The following is an 18,854-nucleotide window of genomic DNA, read 5'->3' as shown; positions in this document are numbered from 1 at the left end:
GAAAGAAATGAGATTTTATAAAGTAGTGATAAACGAAATTAAAAGTTAAGAGAGTATAGAAAAGGACAGAATCAAAGGTTTGAGCTGCAAATGTTGTTACAGGAAAGAAGATTGTTTGCTGTAGCAATAATCATGAAACTTTAACAGAACACAGTTACCACTTCCTTCCTTAGGAACTTTACCATAACAGAAGGCACACATCACACTCTGATGCGATAACAAGAGTTAAAGCAGAGAGTTTAAGTTTTCTCCAAATAAAAAAATCACGACACACACTCTCACACACATGGATAAACCACACCCTTTCAACCGTTTCCCACTCCATTCATTTTCTCACCACAACAGACAAATATAAATTTCATTCGCACACACACACACACTCACACACAACATAACCATTCTCACTCACTTTCCCACCTTCTTCTCCGTTCTCTCATCATCATCATCATCATCATCATCATCATCATGATGGAGGGCTATTCTCTTCCACCACCGCCCGGTGAAGAGGACGCGCCACCACCGTCATGGGGTAGGCCCAATTCACAGGAAGAGGACATTGCCATTGCCTTGGGTGCCCCTCTTTCCTTTAAATCCATGCTTCAACAACAGCCTCAACAACCACAACCACAGCCACAGCCACCGCAACTTGACTCTTACTTCAACTTCAACATCAACTCTGCTATTCCCATTCCCTTTGTTCCTACTATGGAATCTTTTCCCCCTCTGGACCCCTTCTCACCTTCACTTTCATCGTCTCCTTTTTTCAACAACAGCAACAACACCGGCATGCCCTTTGACCCGGGCTTTGACTTGGGCCTCGACAACGGGCTTCACTCTTCATGCCCCCCTCTTTTCTCCCAGGTTCAGCCGGGCTTCGAGTTTGGAGAACTGGAAGCTCTTACTGCTGCACCTGGGCATGTGCCCTTTATGGAGGGACCGAAGGGGGAGAATCCTCTTGAGAGGGTGCAGCCGACCCTTTACAGGAAGAGGAGGGGAACAGCGGAGATTCCGGGGCTGGAGACGGTGAGGAGGAAGGGGAGGAAGTGGGAGGAGGGGGAGGCTGAGGAAGGGAGCAGTGCTGACGTGGATGGTTCTGGGCTGAATTATGAGTCTGATGAGAATGATAATGGAAATAATGGTTTGAAGAGAAGTGAGAATGGTGAAGATCACAAGGGGAAGAGAAAGGGGTTGCCTGCCAAAAATCTCATGGCGGAGAGGCGCCGCCGGAAGAAGCTCAATGATCGGTTGTACATGCTCAGGTCTGTTGTGCCCAAGATTAGCAAGGTATGAAAAACCAAAACAAAAAAGAACTAAATTTTTCATAAATTGTTCTTCATTGTTCTTGATTATTGGTTTGTTTCAATGTTCATTGTGTTTTGTTTTGTTTTGGGGGTGACTGGTTTTATCTTACAAAAGTAGAAATGGAACAAAACTTATATGTAATTTTTAAGTATTTTTGGTGTTATATTTTGTTAATCCGAGTAATTAAAGTTTATATTAGATGTTAATGTACATTATTGAGGTGGAGTTTTGATTTTGGTAGAAGAATTCTACCAAAAGAATCTAATTTTGGGGTTGTGCTTGAGGAGAAATATAAAAGTTGTTTATGAAAGAATTGCTTCTGGAGAAAATTTTCTAAACATGATATTATTCTGAGGTTCTCTATTTCCGGTTGTTGTCTCCTATGCTGATAAATGTCATTTTGTGACTTATGTTTGGTGGAGAATCTGGTGTGTGGTTGTGCATATTGATGACAGTTTTGAAGAATTTGTAGTTCATTCGTGTTAGGAGCTTAGGAAGGGTGCATGCTGATGTTCTTGTATTTGTTTGCAGATGGATAGGGCTTCAATACTTGGGGATGCAATTGACTACCTGAAGGAGTTGCTGCAGCGGATCAATGATCTCCATAACGAGCTGGAGACAACTTCGGCGGGCTCGTCACTGCTGCCGTCTGCTTCTACAAGCTTTCAGCCTCTAACACCCACCCTGCCAACTCTTCCCTGCAGGGTCAAGGAGGAACTGTATCCTGGCACCTTGCCAAGCCCTAAAAATCAACCTGCAAAGGTAATTTTTTTTGTTGATTTAATTGCAGAATGGTGATTGTACAAGGTTGAAAATGCAGCTTGTTGTACGTAGACCATGTGAACTATGCTGCAATTGAAACTTTTAGAAAGATAACTTCTGAAAATTTTCAAAAATTTTGAAACTGAGTGATGCACGGAAGTTTCTTAGTCACATATTTGTATGCTTCAAACAGAAGTTTCTCTGGACTTTGAAACACACTTATATGCTTCAAACAGCAAGAGTGAACTCAAATTTGAAACTAGGAGACGCTAAGGTGTAGCGAAAGATCCTGGTATAAAAATTGGTATACTAGGAACTAAGAAAAAGTGTGGGTGAAAATGCTCCAATTTGAGTTGTGAAAGCAGAGAAAAATTTACTCCTACTACTCCTGTGTCTTCCATTGCAGTTGTATACCATTCAGAGTCTAAGAAGAAACCAGTGATGGCCAACTAGATTGATATACATTTTTATTCTGACAGAACTTAATTGCATGGTGATTGAGAAATTGTTTTAAAGTGACTTTGGTACTTCTGATATTATATATAGGTTGAAGTTAGAGCAAGAGAAGGGAGAGCTGTGAACATTCACATGTTTTGCACCCGCCGACCAGGCCTTTTGCTGTCTACCATGAGGGCTTTGGACAACCTCGGATTGGATGTACAGCAGGCTGTTATAAGCTGTTTCAACGGCTTTGCTTTAGATGTGTTTAAAGCTGAGGTATAATTTTCTCTCCTTTTCCAATAACTATTATTTAACTTACTTTTGCATTGTGATGCTTGTCATTGCTCTTAAGGCTCAGTGATGCCACACATTGCATGTTCAGTATTGATTTCTGGTGCCTACATCTGTTCTGTTGGATAAATTTGATTAGTTATGCTCAGAATCTTGCAGCACTAAAATCATTAAAAATTTATGTTTGAGTTTGTGAGTTGCATTTGGTATTGAGTATATGAATTTGAAGTTTTTAGGTTTGATGTAGTGTTTGTTGTTTGTTAGCAGCAATGCAGAGAAGGGCAGGATGTGCTACCTGAGCAAATCAAAGCAGTGCTCTTGGATTCAGCAGGGTTTCATGGTATGATGTGATGAAAATGCTTGATGAGTTTCCCTTGTAGAGCAACCAACCATAGTTGCTGTGGCTTGCAGTTTGTAAATGCAGTGCTTCTTCTTCTTATTCTCCTCTGTAGAGGCCTTACTGTTTTGGCCATGATCAAATAGGTTAGTTGAATCTGTAGGTTGAGTTATCTTTGGTATTTTTTTCTTAATCGTTCTTTTGACAAAAGCCAACTTCTGTTGTTTACTTAATTTTCAACCGATGTAATAAATCGTTTTATTTCTTTTCTATTCTTTCCCAGTCTTTGATTTTCGTCTTTTTATCTTGAATTTGATGCAACTCAATGAGTCTTCAAAGTTGTTATTTTTCAAGAGAATAGCGATGAAAATCATTCACTTTCTTCAAATATTTCAGTTTACACTCTAGAATTAAACCAAATCAGTTATTTTGGCTACAAATTCATGCTTGGACAAATTTCACATTACCCAATTTTAGATAAAATTAGTTAACAGCTTTATATATAACTTCTGCATATTTTAATGGAATGTTAGGAAACTAACTCGATTTCATATATGTTCATATAGTTCACGTTTTGAGATTGTTAAATATAAGAAGATAATGATTAGACTTTTATGGTAGAAAAAGAAAAGAGCAATTTTTGAGATGCTTTATTTTATTTTAGAGCAATATGCCTTTTTCCTTTGTTTAGGTCATAACTGGGCTTCAGTTACGTGATTGAGATTATCTTGTTATTTATGAACAGCTTAAACAACGCTCTACACTTTTTTATGAAGATACTGTTATTGATCGTGGATATTAGAGGAAATTACACATAAGTTGTAATTGATACTTTATTCTGCTACAATTTCAATTAAGTTGGTACACTAGCTAGTAACAATTAGTTGCAGTATATCCAAATATTATTAAAAAATAACGAGAAAAGAAAAACAACAAAAGTATGGGCAAAACTAAACCAGGCCTTTGTACAAGGCAATTTCTTAGTGCACCCCATTAATTTCTTCCTGCACCCCATATACTTTTAATTCTCTTTCTAGGTTTATTTACAGAGGGCGTCCATTTTAAATGGTATTTTCGTAATAAAGCTGTTTTTTTAAATATTACCAGATTGAGTGAAGACATGCTAGACAATATAATTTTGTATTTGTGAAGTCAATACTTCTAATACGACTTGACTTTACATTTGATAAGTCAAATTTCTCTTATTTGAAATTGAAATTGTAGGAGGTAGTACAACTTTAATTTATTTTTCTTTTAGTGTTTAGTATGATTTATTTAATATGATGTATTTTTCTTTTAGTGTTTAGTAAGATGTATTCAGTTATTTCTTTTATATTCATATACAAGTTGTGTTTGGTATAATGAATTCAATGTTAAGGTGTTTGATAAGAAAATTTAATAGAATAAATACTTTATTATTATATAATATAATATTGTAATTATTAATGTAAAGATTTTAGTTAATTTAATTGAATATAGTTATTTATATTAATAGAATGAATACTTTGAAAATTTAATAGAATAAGACTAAAATTTTATAAGCAATTAGATTATCAATGAAAACTATGGAAATTGACGTTCCGAGTGTTTTCTTTCATAAAGAGTTTTTTGAAATTAAACATAGAGATAGAGAAACTCTTAATGAGTATTGGAGAGATTCAACAAATTTTATGTTTCTTGTCCTCGCCATCAAATAGAGGAATAATCCATTATTCAACACTTTTATGAAGGCTTGAATTCGTTAAACAAGGTGTGAGTAGATGCTGTAAGCGAAAGATCTTTCCTAGACAAATTACTAGAAGATGTTAAAAAGTTGAGAGAATGAAAGGCATTAGACAGTCAATAGTTTGAAACAAGAGCAAATTCGATGACCTTATTAAAAGGACTTCACAAGAGGGAAACTTGTGAAACAAATGGAAAGAAGATAGATGAAAGAATAAATGAGATAAAGAAAAAGCTCGACGAGTTTGTTTAAAACTTCAACTATGCAAGGTGCTAGAGTATGTAGAATTTACACTTCAACCAACCATTACACTAATTCAATCTAGCTTAATAAAAACTATTGTGGAGGAAACATCTAAAGCTTTTATTGCAAACATGTTTAGAGGTAATAAATCATCGCAGAATAATTATAACTTATCCTTAAATAAATATGATCCAAGTTAAGGAATCATCCAAATCTAAAATCGGCAAATCAAGAATCACAACAGTAAAATCAGCAACACAAACAACCTTATTTCCACCTCAAGTAAGGCAATAATCTCAACCAGATATGATGTTACAAGATTTCGTGAAGATAATGGTTGAGCAAAATACGAAAATGAAGAAAGCAATTGAAGAATTGACTCAAATGATGTACACAATGGAAGCTAATTTTGCTAAAGAATAAAATCAACTGTCTACACAAATTGTGATCAACTCACAAAATGTAAGTGTTATTAGTTTAAGGATAGTAAGCAAGAACAAGGCCCTGAAGAACCCAGGAGGATGAAGATAATGAGAATGAAGATGCGTCTAAAAATAGAGGATCAAGTGAATCATCACAAGTTACACCCATGACTCCAGGTTAGTATCCTCTAAATCTTCTTCTAAAAATTCTTCTTCATCTTATTCTCTTCCTCCTCTATATTCAAATTGGTTGAAACCCAAAAACAAGAAAATGGAGGAGCTAGAAAAAAATCTTGAATATTTAAAAAAAGGTGGAGATAAACATCTCTTTATTAGATAATGTAAAACAAATCTCAAAATACATTAATTTTTTTAAAGAACTTTGCACAAATAAAAGACGTATTAGGGATAATGAGGTTGTAAACTTGGGAAGAAACGTGCAAGCTTGATTAAGAAGCATATTAAAATACCCAAAAAAAATGCAAGGATTCATATATTTTTTCTGGTCTTTGTGTTATTAGAAGTTTAAAGTTTGATAATGCCATGCTAGATTTAGGGGCTTCTATAAATGTAATGTCTTTATAAATGTTTACTTCTTTATCTCTGGGATCTCTTAAGACTATTGGTGTGATAATTTAACTAGCTAATCGTTATAAGTGTGTTAGACGGTGCTTGTCCTTGTAAACAAGTTATTTTTTCTATATATTTCTACATCTTTGGATATGAAGGATGGTGAATGAATTAGTTCAACAACCATTATCTTGAGAAGACCTTTCATGACGACAATATAAATCGAGATAGATGTGCATGAAAGATCATTGACTATAGAGATAAGTGATGAAAAGATGCAGCTTAACGTATTGGAGGCCATGAAACACTTAATGATTTATCAAGTAATGTTATAACTAATTTTTCTTGTAGTTTCTTTTTTAAAGTATCATTTTTCATACTTATAAAAAAATTTATAGATACATTTTTTATTTACTTATATAATAATAATAATAATAATAATGATAATAATGATAATAGTAATTTAACAAATAATTAAGCTCTAGTTAATAACGTTGGGAATCACTATAATAAACGGAAAAAACACATAATTTTTTTAAATATTGTACATATTAGTTTTAGATTTTTATTTTGAGAAGGTACAATAATTTTTTTTTCTCTTTTTAAGACTATTTTATTTAAGCTTTTCCATCAATTTTCATTAATAATAACTAGTGGAATATATTTATGTGTCTATCTTTATTTTATGATAATAACTAGTGAAATATATTTCTGTGTGTCTGTCTTTAGTTTATGATAATAAAAGAATAAAAAATATTTTTTATATAATTACTAAAATAAAAACGTTATTAAATTTTTAAAATATATGTTCACAAAAAGTAATTGTAGAATAATTTTTTTTTGACAATGTTATCATACTTAACATTTGTAGTTAAGAATAACTAATCAATTAAAAAGTAATAATTACAAAATCAAAATAATTAAATAATTGTTAGGATAATTTACGCTAATGAAAGTAAAATTAACATAAAAAAGTAGTTATCAAAATATTGTTTTTATTAATAGTCACAAATAATTTATATTAAAAGATAAGCTTAAATGTTTATTTTGTCGTCATGTTAAGAAGTGAATTTATGTTTAGTTCCCAGTTTTAAATGAAGATATTGGATCCCAATGTTATGAAAAATATATGAATAAAATCCATAAAGAAAGAACAACTTCAACAAATCATCAAAGAAAAAGTTGAACAAAAGAGAGAAAAAGCTGGATAGAGAGAAAAAGTACGACCACATCAGCATAGACTTAACTTTGTTAACTTAAGAGACAGAACCTTATTCATATATTTTTCATAACCTAGGAACCCAATGTTTTCATTTTTAAAACTGGTTACTAAATAAAAATTCACTCTTAACATGATAATAAAGTAAGCATCTAAACCTAAAAGATAAATTAAGCACTATTAGTTAATTTACATCTCCATCAAATTGTTTCATTTATTATTTGAATTAACTTTTTTTATTTTTAACTTCATCTTAACCTTTTAAATACAGTGAATTATACTATAAATAGTGAGGAGAAAGCCAAGTACAAAATAAACCCTAAAATCCAGGGTTTTGTAAACCTCGCTCATGGCGTGCACAATCGATTTTCGCTGCCTTGATGAGGGTTTCGGCGGCAAAACCTACAAGCGCAAGAGGGAGCAGCAGTCCCAAACACAAACGGACGACGTCATCACCGGCAAATATGGCGTTTCTCTCATGGACACAGACGAGGCCGTCCCGCCTCCGGCGAAGCGATCAGCGCTAACGTCGTCGGAGAATCCGGACAAGCCTGTATATGGTCAGCCGAGCTACGACGGCGTGATTGCCGGGAAGGTATCCGGTCGGAAGTGGAAACAGGTGCGGCAGAAGAGGGCTTCGGCGACGCAGGTGAGCCGGAAAGGAACTACTTTCGAGCAGAGAGAAAGAGAGAAGATGATTAAGAAGGCGTACAAAGAGAGGATGATGGAGCTAAAGGAGGAGATTCGGTTGAACAAGGTGGAGAAGCGGAAGAAGAGAGAGGAAAGGGAGAAGAAGAAGCAGGAGAATATTCTCAAATCTGGAACCAAGTTCCAGAAGATTACCAACCCTAACACCTTGAAGAAGATTGCCAAATCGAAAAACCGGAAACAGCTTAGAGTTGTTCCTGATGAATTGTTCAAAAAATAAATACCTGTATTTTCATTTATCTGTTTTTATGCTCTTAAGGATTCATTCGGAATGGTCCAAGAAGCTCACAAAAATTGAGGTGTGATGAATTGAGTGATTAATTATGAATTCAAAGTTTTTGTTTTTATTTTATTGGAATCCCAAAATTCAGTCATCATCTATATGACTCATCCTTTTATGAATGAAATCGATAAAGGGAAACCAAGGTTTAAAATTATGTTGATGTTGGGGAAATTGTGATGGAAAGAGTTGATGTGGATAAATGAAGAAAATAGTTTATATGACCATGGGCATTGATATTGTAGCCTCTATATAAATAAAAATAGAAAAAATGTGTGATATGACAGTGGAAGCAAACTCTGTCAAGGATTTCTTTTTCCTGCTAGGAAGGAATAGTATGAAGGAATAGTATGTTTTCTCCTGACCAGTAGTGTAGAAAACTGGTATTAATAAACAAGGGTACATTTGTTAATAGAGACGAATTGTTTGTCAGGGTTAACGCCTTTTCTTTGTTAGTAAAATTGATGAAACAAAGGCAAATTACCAGCAAGATCCATCTCTGAAATGATGGAATCTACTTGAATCCCTGACTATGATTTCCCGGTTTACAATCTTGGAGATTACCTTGATGGCAGCGTGACAATCGTTACAAGCTCGTAGGTTCTTCATCACCAATATGGGTGACCCTTTTGGGGTGCTAATAAGTGCAAACGCAATGGCAATGCGTTCACTGTGATACTTTAGGGATTCTACCTTGATTTCCTCATCCACATTGTGCAGGGCACAACTTGAGTCAGGTTTATACCCTTGTTTCTCCATTTGCTCTTCCAACTCATCAAGCATCCTTGTTATCTCTTTCATCTGTGGGTGAGACATGTCATTGGCTGAGAAAACATGAGTCTTCTGTTTGATTTCAACCCAACTGTATGCTGGGACCTTTCTGATCCCTCGCTCTCTCATGGCCTTCTTCACCTTTCCCACATTCTCCCATTCACCAGCTGCTGCATAAATATTGGAAAGGCTAACATATGGAGCAGCATCTCTAAGGATCTTCATATTGAATAGTTGATCTGCTGCTCTCTTTGCCATCTCTTGATTCTTATGGATCTTGCATGAGTTGAGAATCGATGTCCACATTACCTCATCTGGTTCAAACGGCATCCGAGCCATCAATATCTCAGCCTCATCAAATCGCCCACTACGACATAACATATCAACCATTGATGCGTAATGCTCTTTTTTGGGTACAAATTTATACACTTGAGTCATGGAGTTGAAGTATTGTAATCCTTCTTCAACTAGACCACAGTGGCTGCAGGCACACAAAATGCTAAGGAAGCTGACAGAATTTGGTTGCAGACCTGAATGAACCATTTGTTCAAATGATCTAATAGCATGGCCACCGGCTCCGTTTTGTGCATAAGCTGAAATCAGTGCATTCCAGGAAACACAGTTCCTCGTAGGCATCTCTTGAAACATATGAAGTGCTTCTTTTATGGATCCACATTTTGCATACATGTCAACCAGTGCACTCCCAGAAAATACATTTGAAATGCATCCAGACCTGATTATATGTGAGTGTAACTGTTTTCCCAGTGTTAGTGAAGCTAGATTTGCGCAAGCTCTTAAGATACTGGCGTAAGTGGCTGAGTCGGCACGTATTTTGGCTCTTTGCATCTCAACAAATAGCTTTAGGCCGTCTTCATGAAGCCCCTTCTGAACATAACCTGAGATCAGGGCTGTCCATGGAACTGAACTTTGATGAGCCAGATCAACAAAAATCCTATTTGCTTGCCCAAATTTGTCACATTTAGCATACATGTCAACCAAAGAATTCCCAACCAGAATTTCTGAAATGGCATCTGTTACAATAGTCTGGGAATGAATTTGCCTACCCATTTCCAGGTTCAAAGCATTTGCGGCAATGCTCAAAAAGGTTGCAAATGGGAATTGCCGCCGGTTAAATCTTGTAAACTGTAATTCCCTGAAAAGTTCAAGCGATTCCTCCACTCTTTCATTCCATGCACAACAAGTGATGACTACATTGTAAGAGATACCATCCACCTCTGGCATTTCATAAAAAAGCTTCCTCACTTCAACAACACGATCATGCTTGGAGTAGAAATCAAGCAAAGCATTAGCCACAAACACATTCCACACAAAATTACACTTCACCATAAAACTGTGAACTTGTTGCCCAAATTCTATATCATCCAACTGTATGGCTGCAGTTAAAACCGCAGCAAAAGTAAAGTCAGTGGGCTTGAACCCCAAATTCTGCATCTTGAAAAACAGGTTGATAGCATCATGATTGAAGCCCTCTTTGGAGTACCCCGTCAACAACACATTGAAAGTTACATTATCTCTCTCCGGCATATGCTTGAAGAGGTGACAAGCCAAACCAAGGCTAAGCGTCTTACAATAAGAATCAAGCAACGAGTTGCAAACCGTGAGGGTGGAATCATACCCCAATTTGACAACATGGGCATGCACTTGTGCGACTTCATTGACACTGTCAAACTCAGTGAACCCAGATAAGAGAGTCGTCAAGGTGACATGATCCGGAACCAAGCCGTGCCTACACATATCAGCGAAGAGACTGAAAGCGTCGCGGAACTTATTGTTCTGAGCGTAGCCACCAATGAGCATTGTCCAGGTAACAACCGAGCGTTCAACCATGCCATCAAACAAGCTCCTAGCAGTGGAAAGATTGCCAGAGTTTAAGTAACCCGTGATCATAGTGTTGGTGGAGATGATGTTCTTTTGAGGCATTTCGTCGAAGAGTTTGCGTGCTGCATCCAAATCCCCATGTAGGAGATGATTCTTAACTTGAAAGTTGAAACGATACGTGTTGGGATCGAAGCCTGTCTTGATGATGGAAGCATCGACCTGAAAGTGTTGTTTTTGAAATGTCAAAATTCCGTTTTTCCTCGAACATGCTTTGATGTAATTCATGGAAGAGAAACGGAAAATTGAAAGCTCGTTCTTTGCGCCAAATTCAGCAGTTTGTAAAGATGTAATGAACTTTCCGGTGAAAAATCAATTGACTGTCTAAACTTTAAATTTAAAAAAATAAAATATTATATTAATCAAAGAACATCTTTCAAACTCAAATGTATTAATTGCATCAAGTGTTTCAAATTAAATTTACTAAACTCCAAAGGGAATGGACTTTTTATCTTTCAAGATGTTGATATCCATTCACGCAAAAAATAAAATAAAATAAAGACTATCATATCAAAAAATTTATGAATAGAAAAATTCTAAAGATTTAAATCAATTCTCTCGAAAAACTTGTTTGTTTTGAATTTACAATATTCTGTTTTTGGCGATATAAAATAAGATTTCCATATGAATCATTCAAAAGGATTTTCAAAAGAAATTCTCATAATTAAATAGCTTGAGCCTGGTCTAACAAAATGGCTTGTTAGAACTTATTTTAAATTATTTAATAAAATAAGCAGATACTTTTTTATGTTTGTTTAATTTACTTATTTAAAACTAAGAAAAATTATAAGTTTATTAAATAAGTAATTTTTAAAAGACTGATAATTTAAAAAACATTTATTTTAAGGTTATACAAACAAACCTAAAGATACAATAAATAAATAAATATATATATATATATATATATATATATAATAATAATAACAACAACAACAACAATAATAATAATAATAATAATAATAATTGTCTTGGGAGACAAAGGAATAAGTTATAAATGTAACATCCCAAAATATATACTATAAACTATATTAAAGAGAAGGTACAAGCATGATAAAGTATACAGTTATCCATCTAAGATATAAAGGGTTACCTTTACAGTCATCCAAAAACAATTATAAATTTTAAACTTTATATATACATACTAAAGGATACTCCAAAACTATACACAAACGTCTACTAAACTAAGCCAACTACTCAGCAACATCACCTTATCCAAAGCTTGCTCCAGAAAAACCTCTTCTTCCGCTGCTCACATATAAAGGATGATTATTGTAGAAGAAGAACATCAGAACATACAAAATACAAGCACACAATAGGGTAAACTAGTTTAAACAAAGATTAATCATACATCAATTTATTTAACTTCATACAATCATATTATTCGTTCACATCACATAAACTCTTCACACATAACACCACATTGACTTTGACTGTCCGGACTTAGAATGATTGTCGAGCTATGACGTGTTGTGCTCTCGTGGTGGCTTATACTGCTTTGCAAAGCCATTGCCAATAGGTTTCACCCTACCACACTCACGAGGTTAATCCGTTATCACTCACCTTAGGCCATACTGGAAGCACCCAAGACTAGGACCTCCTGCTACTCCTCACGACATGGATCAATCCTCTCTACTTGAGAATGAAAGAGCATTGGAGTTTCAGGATAACCCCAAGACTAAGCTCCTGCATTCATTCTAAACTTAATTGAATCTCAACTAGAGATTTCACTTTGAATCACAACATAGGGCACCACCATGTTTCCTCTCCTTGAGGATCATGGAATTACGTCTATTAACCATAGTTTGAACTTTACACTTTGAAACCACCAACTTACACTTTGAAATACAACATACATCAATAACCAATGATATTACATGATACAACTTCAACTTTCTTCATACAACACTCAATGTTTCATTTAAAACAATCTAAGATCAAAAGAAGAGTGAACTAGAACTGAAACCCTCGCACAACGCACACATTCACATAGCGAAACTAGAGGCTTCTCGCACAACGACCTAGCTCGCTGTGCGAATCCTCAAACAAAGACCACACCCTCTAAACCATTCGCATAGCGGTTATCTTCACTATGCGAATAAACCCTGACTTGAATCAGACCCTAGACCCCTCGCATAACGTCCCAGCTCGCTATGCAAAAACCTCAAACAGTGGCTCATGCTCCTTAAGCACTTGTAGAGCGAAACTCATTCGTTGTTCGAATAAAAAGAATAATAGTTCTAGACCCCAACCAGTAGCATAACGACTTGATTCATTATGTGGATTGACAAATAGAGATCAACCCTCTCAATTCATTCGCACAACGCACCCATTCGCTGTGCGAATGCCTTGGCAGAGAGCACCTTGCCAAGGTGACTCGCTATGCCAATCCATTCGCACAGCAAGTCTGCATAATCTGCATAACGAAATTCTGCATAACGAATTCTGCAGAATTATGCAACTCAACCACAACTTACCAATTCTACTCAATTTTCTCAACTTCTAACATTCATAAATTGTTGTACAAACTTAATTAAACTTGACTAAGTGATTCTAAACCTTCCTAACATCAATCTAAAGTGTTTATGCATCAAATCCTACTCTAAAACCTCCATTTCCTCAACTTAGAGATCCAAATTCCAATTTACCACTTTGAACCTAATTTTGACCAATTTGATGACTCAAACAAGTCACATATGACTTATCTAAACTGCCCCAACAGACCATAACATCACTTGACCTCTAATACTCAAATTCATTACCTCACTTCCTCTAAATTACACTAAACAAGCTCAATTCACTTCACTTTTTATCTAAACCCTACCATAACAAGTTTCTCACATAAAATACCTCCAACCAGTTAAATCACCACTGATAAATTCATCCATCTCAATTCATAAACATCACAATACAGTTTCATTCATTAAACATTCCAGTACATACTATTTAATCTACTCAGCATACAAACAGTGTCCCAAAACAACATACTAATTCAGAATTTATCATACATACATATCATACAACCAATTGAGATAAAGATTCTAGCTCCCCTTACCTTAGAGATTAACAGTCCAACTCACAGAGATACGCTAACAATGCCTTACAATGCAAGGAAACTCAACAGAAACCTACAACTCACCAATTGGTGATAGAAAACAGCTCTTAGAGCTTGAATTTAACTAGAAAATGAAGGAGAAAACTGCTAACCACATGCAAAGCAGAAATGATGCATGTTCTCAGTCCAAAAAGGTACAGATAACAATGGAAACAACTTACCAGCTAAAGAACAAGATATTGATCGGTCCAAAACAAAGCCTTCAACGCCAGGATCGTTTAGGCACCTTCTGATCGTCGAACAGATAACTCAACAGTGAGAGATTGTAGAGAGAAGTCAGAGAACTCTGGGGAATAAAGTTCTAGAGAGATGAAGTGTTCTTAGAATAATGAGAAGTGTTTATAAAATTCTATTTATATTATAAGATTATTTTAAAATAAAATAATTTGTTTCATTATTTTAATACACCTATATGCTCTATAATACTCTATTCTTTAGGTCCTTACAATAAATGAGAAAGCTCTTGAAGATTAAAAAAATGACTTTCTTCAAATTAATTGTTTCTTTAGGTAAAAATGGAAAAAATCAATTGCAAAGACTAAAGAGAAAAATAGAAAAGTTCAATTATGAAACTATATTTGGGCAGTAAACCAGAAGAACTTTATTTTTTTTTTTCATTAGAACTAGTTTGAAACTCGCTCGTACAAAACGAATGGTGTTTGTTTGTATATTTTTTTAGTAATAAATATATATTATATTAGAAGAGATTTAAAGGTTGTTAAAATAAATAAATCAATATAATGGTAGAGAAAATACTAAGAAGTAAATGATCTAATAATATATAAAAAATAGATGATAGAAAAGAATATAAAGAATAGAAGATCGAAAAATAAAAATGTTAATCTATGTAAAAAAATGTAAATGTAAACTCTAAAAAGTTATATATAAGACTAGAAAAATAAATATTTATAAAATATTATAACGATGAGAGTTGCTATTTAGAATAAAAAATAGATAATTATTAAAGAAGTGAAGAATAACATAATCAGTTTAACTCTTTATTATAGATCGATGTTTATATATTTAATTTTTGTTGGTATATAATATATGTTTATTTTTTTTATTATTAAAATAGATTTTATTATTTAAAGATTTTTATCATAATCAATTAAAATAAAATATTAAGATAGAGTATATTCTTTAGAAACTTATCAAAATTAATTAAGTTAAAGATAATTTTATTTTATTATAAAAATAATGAGATTTTATAAATATTTAGAAAATAATTTTGTATCTTAAAAAAATATCTTATTTTTATCTTTAGTTTGTTTGTTATTACTCCTTATTAGTATTTTAAGCTTATTTTATTATGAAAATAAATGAGCTTTTATAAATATTTAGAAAATAACTTCAATTGAGTTAGATAATCCTTATGTTAGATAAATTCTTATTATATATCTTAGAATTATTTCTTATTACTATTTTGGGCTTAGTTCATATTTCTTTTATTAAAAATAAAGTATTGTATGTATATATTCAATTCAAAAAAATTAATCTCATAGTTGTTATTATATTAGAGACCTCCTATTCTTGTTCTCTATTTTTAACATCTACAAGACTTGTTTCCTTTGTAAATAATATCAAGAATTTAAAAAAAAAATATTTGCTTTCCTTTCTTATTTTGTTTTCTTTTTCTTTTTCTTATTTCTCATTACTTTTCATACTTCCTTAACTTATCTAATCTTTCTAATAAAAAAAATTAAGAAGAACTTGGATTGGGTTTGTAGAAACACATAGAGGTCAAGCTACCCGTTGGTTTAAAAGGTAAGGGAAACTTTTTATGGCTGATGCGTGAAATTCATGTGAGTGTGTACGTATTCCTAATGCTATGATAAATGTTTTTCTCTGCTGTTTCTGAAAGTATAAATTATCCATTTTCCTTCATGCTGTTTTGGCCAGTCTTGTGGTGACATTATATTGTGAAATTGTATGTGTTCAAGCTTTTAATAAGTGTGTAGTCAGATATTTTAACAGCAGTTGTTGGCACATTATATTTACTTCAAGGTTTGGGAGTGTTTTTAATCTTTGTAGTGCAGGTTTAGGTTGCTGCATTTGCCATATAGGAGAGGGTATTCTGCTGGTTGGTTATTCCTAAAAGCAAGAACTTTTGATTGATTGAATGACTGCACCTTTTGCCTAAAATTGTATTAATGCAGTGTATCTTTGGGATGGTAAATATTAGCTAACATTTTAGGATATTCCATGTATTAGTAATTAACCTTTTAGTGTAGTTTAGTGTGTCTAGGAAGGCTAATTATTATTGTAGTTATTTTTTTTATGTTTGTGATAACGTGTACATTGTGTCTTTTTGTATACTTTTTAAAACTAAAGGTGATGATCGAGGTAGTATCCTAATTAAATTAATAAACAATTAGAAATGTAGTATAACTAGAAGTGACTTATAGGTCGTTTCTGAAAAGGACCAAACTTTGGTTCAAACAATAGATTGAACATGTGGTGGGAGTTGGTTTTTGGACAGTTTTGTATAGTGAAATCAAACAACTAAAACACGAAATCAAACACTAATTGAGAAGGATTGGCCACTAGCTCAATTGAATTGTTCCAATCACGGATTAGCAACAAATACCCACTCCTCTAACACCTAATCTAACACAAATTAACCAACACTAATACAGTAGAAGGAAATGGCATCGGTTGTTTTTGGTCATAGGCAGCGGTTTCTCAACCGAGGCATATACTGACGAGGTAAAAAGTCTTCCTCTTATGCCTCGGTTGTAAACCGAGTTAGTATCTTGTCTTATACGGTCTCAGTTGAAACCTGAACCGAGGCAGTAAAGTGATTTTTTTTTTGGCCACACCTTGTAGAGCATAGGCAAGCAGAAGTGCATCCAGAGAGTGGTTACACAAGCTTTGAAGACAACAAACAATTCATCTCTGGGAGGCAGGCCCTCTTTGATGACAGGCGATTCACAAACCCTTGGCTCAACTTGGCAGCAATATCTCAATCCAATATCTTGGCAGCAATAACTTGGCAAACAATTTCCTGCAATATTTCAACCCAATATCCAATGAAATTGGCAGCAATATCTACCAATCCTATGCTCTCTCCTTCAAAGAACCTCTTCTCCTTCAGTGCTTCCTGCAGGATCTCCAAAGCTTCCATGGCTTCCTCCGTGGTGCCTTCTCTCGCCCCTTCTCATCACTCCATCACGCATTCCATATTGCAGGCAAAATCTACAAAAATAAAATTGAATGATGAGTTTTGAAACTGAAGGCAGAGAACCCAAAAATGCAGAAGCCCTCGCTGCCAAAAACGAAACCATTGCTGCCAACGAAACCCTCGCCGCGCCACCGTCGCCGCACCATCAGTTCACCCTTGTCGGTCCATCGTCGCGCCTTTGTTGTTCCATCACCTCGCCCTTGTCAGTCCATCCCCTACGAAGGCGAGATCCACCGTCAGCTGCCAACCGCCGCCAACGAAGCCTGAGTCTCGCCTCCCACAGTGTCGCCAAGCCCCAAATCGAAACCCTAAATCGAATCCCCAACGCCAAGCCCCAAATCGAATCGACGCCCTGCTGCCACCTCCACGAACAGGGACCGTCACGCCGCAGAGACGAAGTTGCGCCGGCCGCCCCTCCCTACGCGAAATCGCGTCTGAACCTGAAAAGAAAGAAGGAAGAAGAGATCTCGCCGCCACCTTGCTGCGACCTCGCCGTGACCTCACCATGCCTCGCAGCACTTGCCGCCACCTCGCCATGCCTCGTCGCACTCGCCGCCAACGTTAAGTTGTTTCTGGATTTCGCATGATGAGGAGAGAAAAGAGTGGAGGATACCCAAGTCTTCAAAATGAAATTAGGGTAAATCACCCTTTAGGATTTTGGAACGTTTATGCCTCGGGTTAGAGGACCGAGGTATTCGGAACGTTTATGCCTTGGTTGGGTTAGAGGACCGAGGTAGTAGGGCAATTTCAAAAAATTAACCAGTTTTAGGTGGGACGTGGCAGAACATTAGGTCTCGATTTTTTTTTAACCGAGTTAATTTGGTTTTTATGCTTCGGTTTTTCTACCACCGAGGCATATAAGTTTGTCGAAATTGCGAAAATGCCACCGCCTTTACATATGTTTCGGTTTTCTAAAAATCGAGACGTATGACCCGTGTTCTTATCCCTATTTTGCACTAGTGCAACTAAGTGAAGGCTAACCATGTTTTCATAAAAGCGAATTAAGCAAACGCGATGCACACATTCAATCAATTCTGCACCATACAGTCCAATCGACTAAGCGAAGATTAAACACCAATTAGGCAACTAAGCGTATACCCAATCGCAAGCGCAAAACAGATTCAATATTATGCCAAGTCAGAGTAGCAGAATGACAATTCATAGTCCAGAAATCTCATAGAAACGATGCAATTTCACTAATGACCAACCAAGCACACTTAAGCTAACATTAAAGCAAAATCAAAACAGGCAAAACGAAGATGAATTCATTGTGTAACTTAACAGCAACATACAAAACACAATTATGGAATCAAAACAGAAATAAAAACGCCATTCAAATCAGAAAACGAGATGGGAAAACGGGAATGAAAGTGTAGGTGCATAAACGAAAATTCAATTGGGGGAAACGAAAATTGAAAAACAGAAAACGTAAATTCAAAAGAAGAATAGTAAACGAAATTGAAATTGCAATTAAAAATGAGATTCAATACACAATGGAGAAGAAGAAACAAAAGTCAAACCTAAGCCCCAAGTGGGGGAAGCTAAAAAACGTCCAATGCTAGAAAACCTAAAAAAAAAGGTGGAGAAGAGAATATA

At 35.0% G+C, this 18,854-nt stretch overlaps 3 protein-coding genes across 4 annotated transcripts; 2 read left to right on the top strand and 1 right to left on the bottom strand.

The window, feature by feature from the left end:
- The first annotated feature begins 269 nt into the window (after positions 1–269).
- LOC108329663 (transcription factor ICE1) lies at positions 270–3,403 on the top strand. Of its 2 annotated transcripts, none has more exons than XM_017563988.2 (4): positions 270–1,284; positions 1,834–2,064; positions 2,611–2,781; positions 3,061–3,403. In XM_017563988.2, exons 1-4 carry the CDS (start codon positions 466–468, stop codon positions 3,145–3,147), a joined length of 1,308 nt encoding a protein of 435 aa, XP_017419477.1. In that variant the 5' UTR covers positions 270–465; the 3' UTR covers positions 3,148–3,403. The 2 variants fall into 2 exon arrangements, with proteins under 2 accessions (XP_017419477.1, XP_017419478.1); XM_017563989.2 differs by having other exon boundaries at positions 275–1,284; positions 3,064–3,403.
- A 4,166-nt stretch (positions 3,404–7,569) lies between these two features.
- LOC108329565 (protein PXR1-like) lies at positions 7,570–8,370 on the top strand. The gene has a single exon (XM_017563824.2). It carries the CDS (start codon positions 7,660–7,662, stop codon positions 8,236–8,238), a length of 579 nt encoding a protein of 192 aa, XP_017419313.1. The 5' UTR covers positions 7,570–7,659; the 3' UTR covers positions 8,239–8,370.
- Positions 8,371–8,599: 229 nt separating this feature from the next.
- On the bottom strand, positions 8,600–11,320 carry LOC108329564 (putative pentatricopeptide repeat-containing protein At2g01510). Its single transcript, XM_017563823.2, has one exon. The coding sequence runs from the start codon at positions 11,191–11,193 to the stop codon at positions 8,779–8,781; it is 2,415 nt and encodes an 804-aa protein (XP_017419312.1). The 5' UTR covers positions 11,194–11,320; the 3' UTR covers positions 8,600–8,778.
- Between the last annotated feature and the right edge of the window lie 7,534 nt (positions 11,321–18,854).

Source organism: Vigna angularis, chromosome 2 (assembly GCF_016808095.1).
Source record: "Vigna angularis cultivar LongXiaoDou No.4 chromosome 2, ASM1680809v1, whole genome shotgun sequence".
Classification (NCBI taxonomy): domain Eukaryota; kingdom Viridiplantae; phylum Streptophyta; class Magnoliopsida; order Fabales; family Fabaceae; genus Vigna; species Vigna angularis.
Note: the sequence above shows the minus strand (reverse complement) of the source record. Positions and strands in the feature narration are given on the sequence as shown.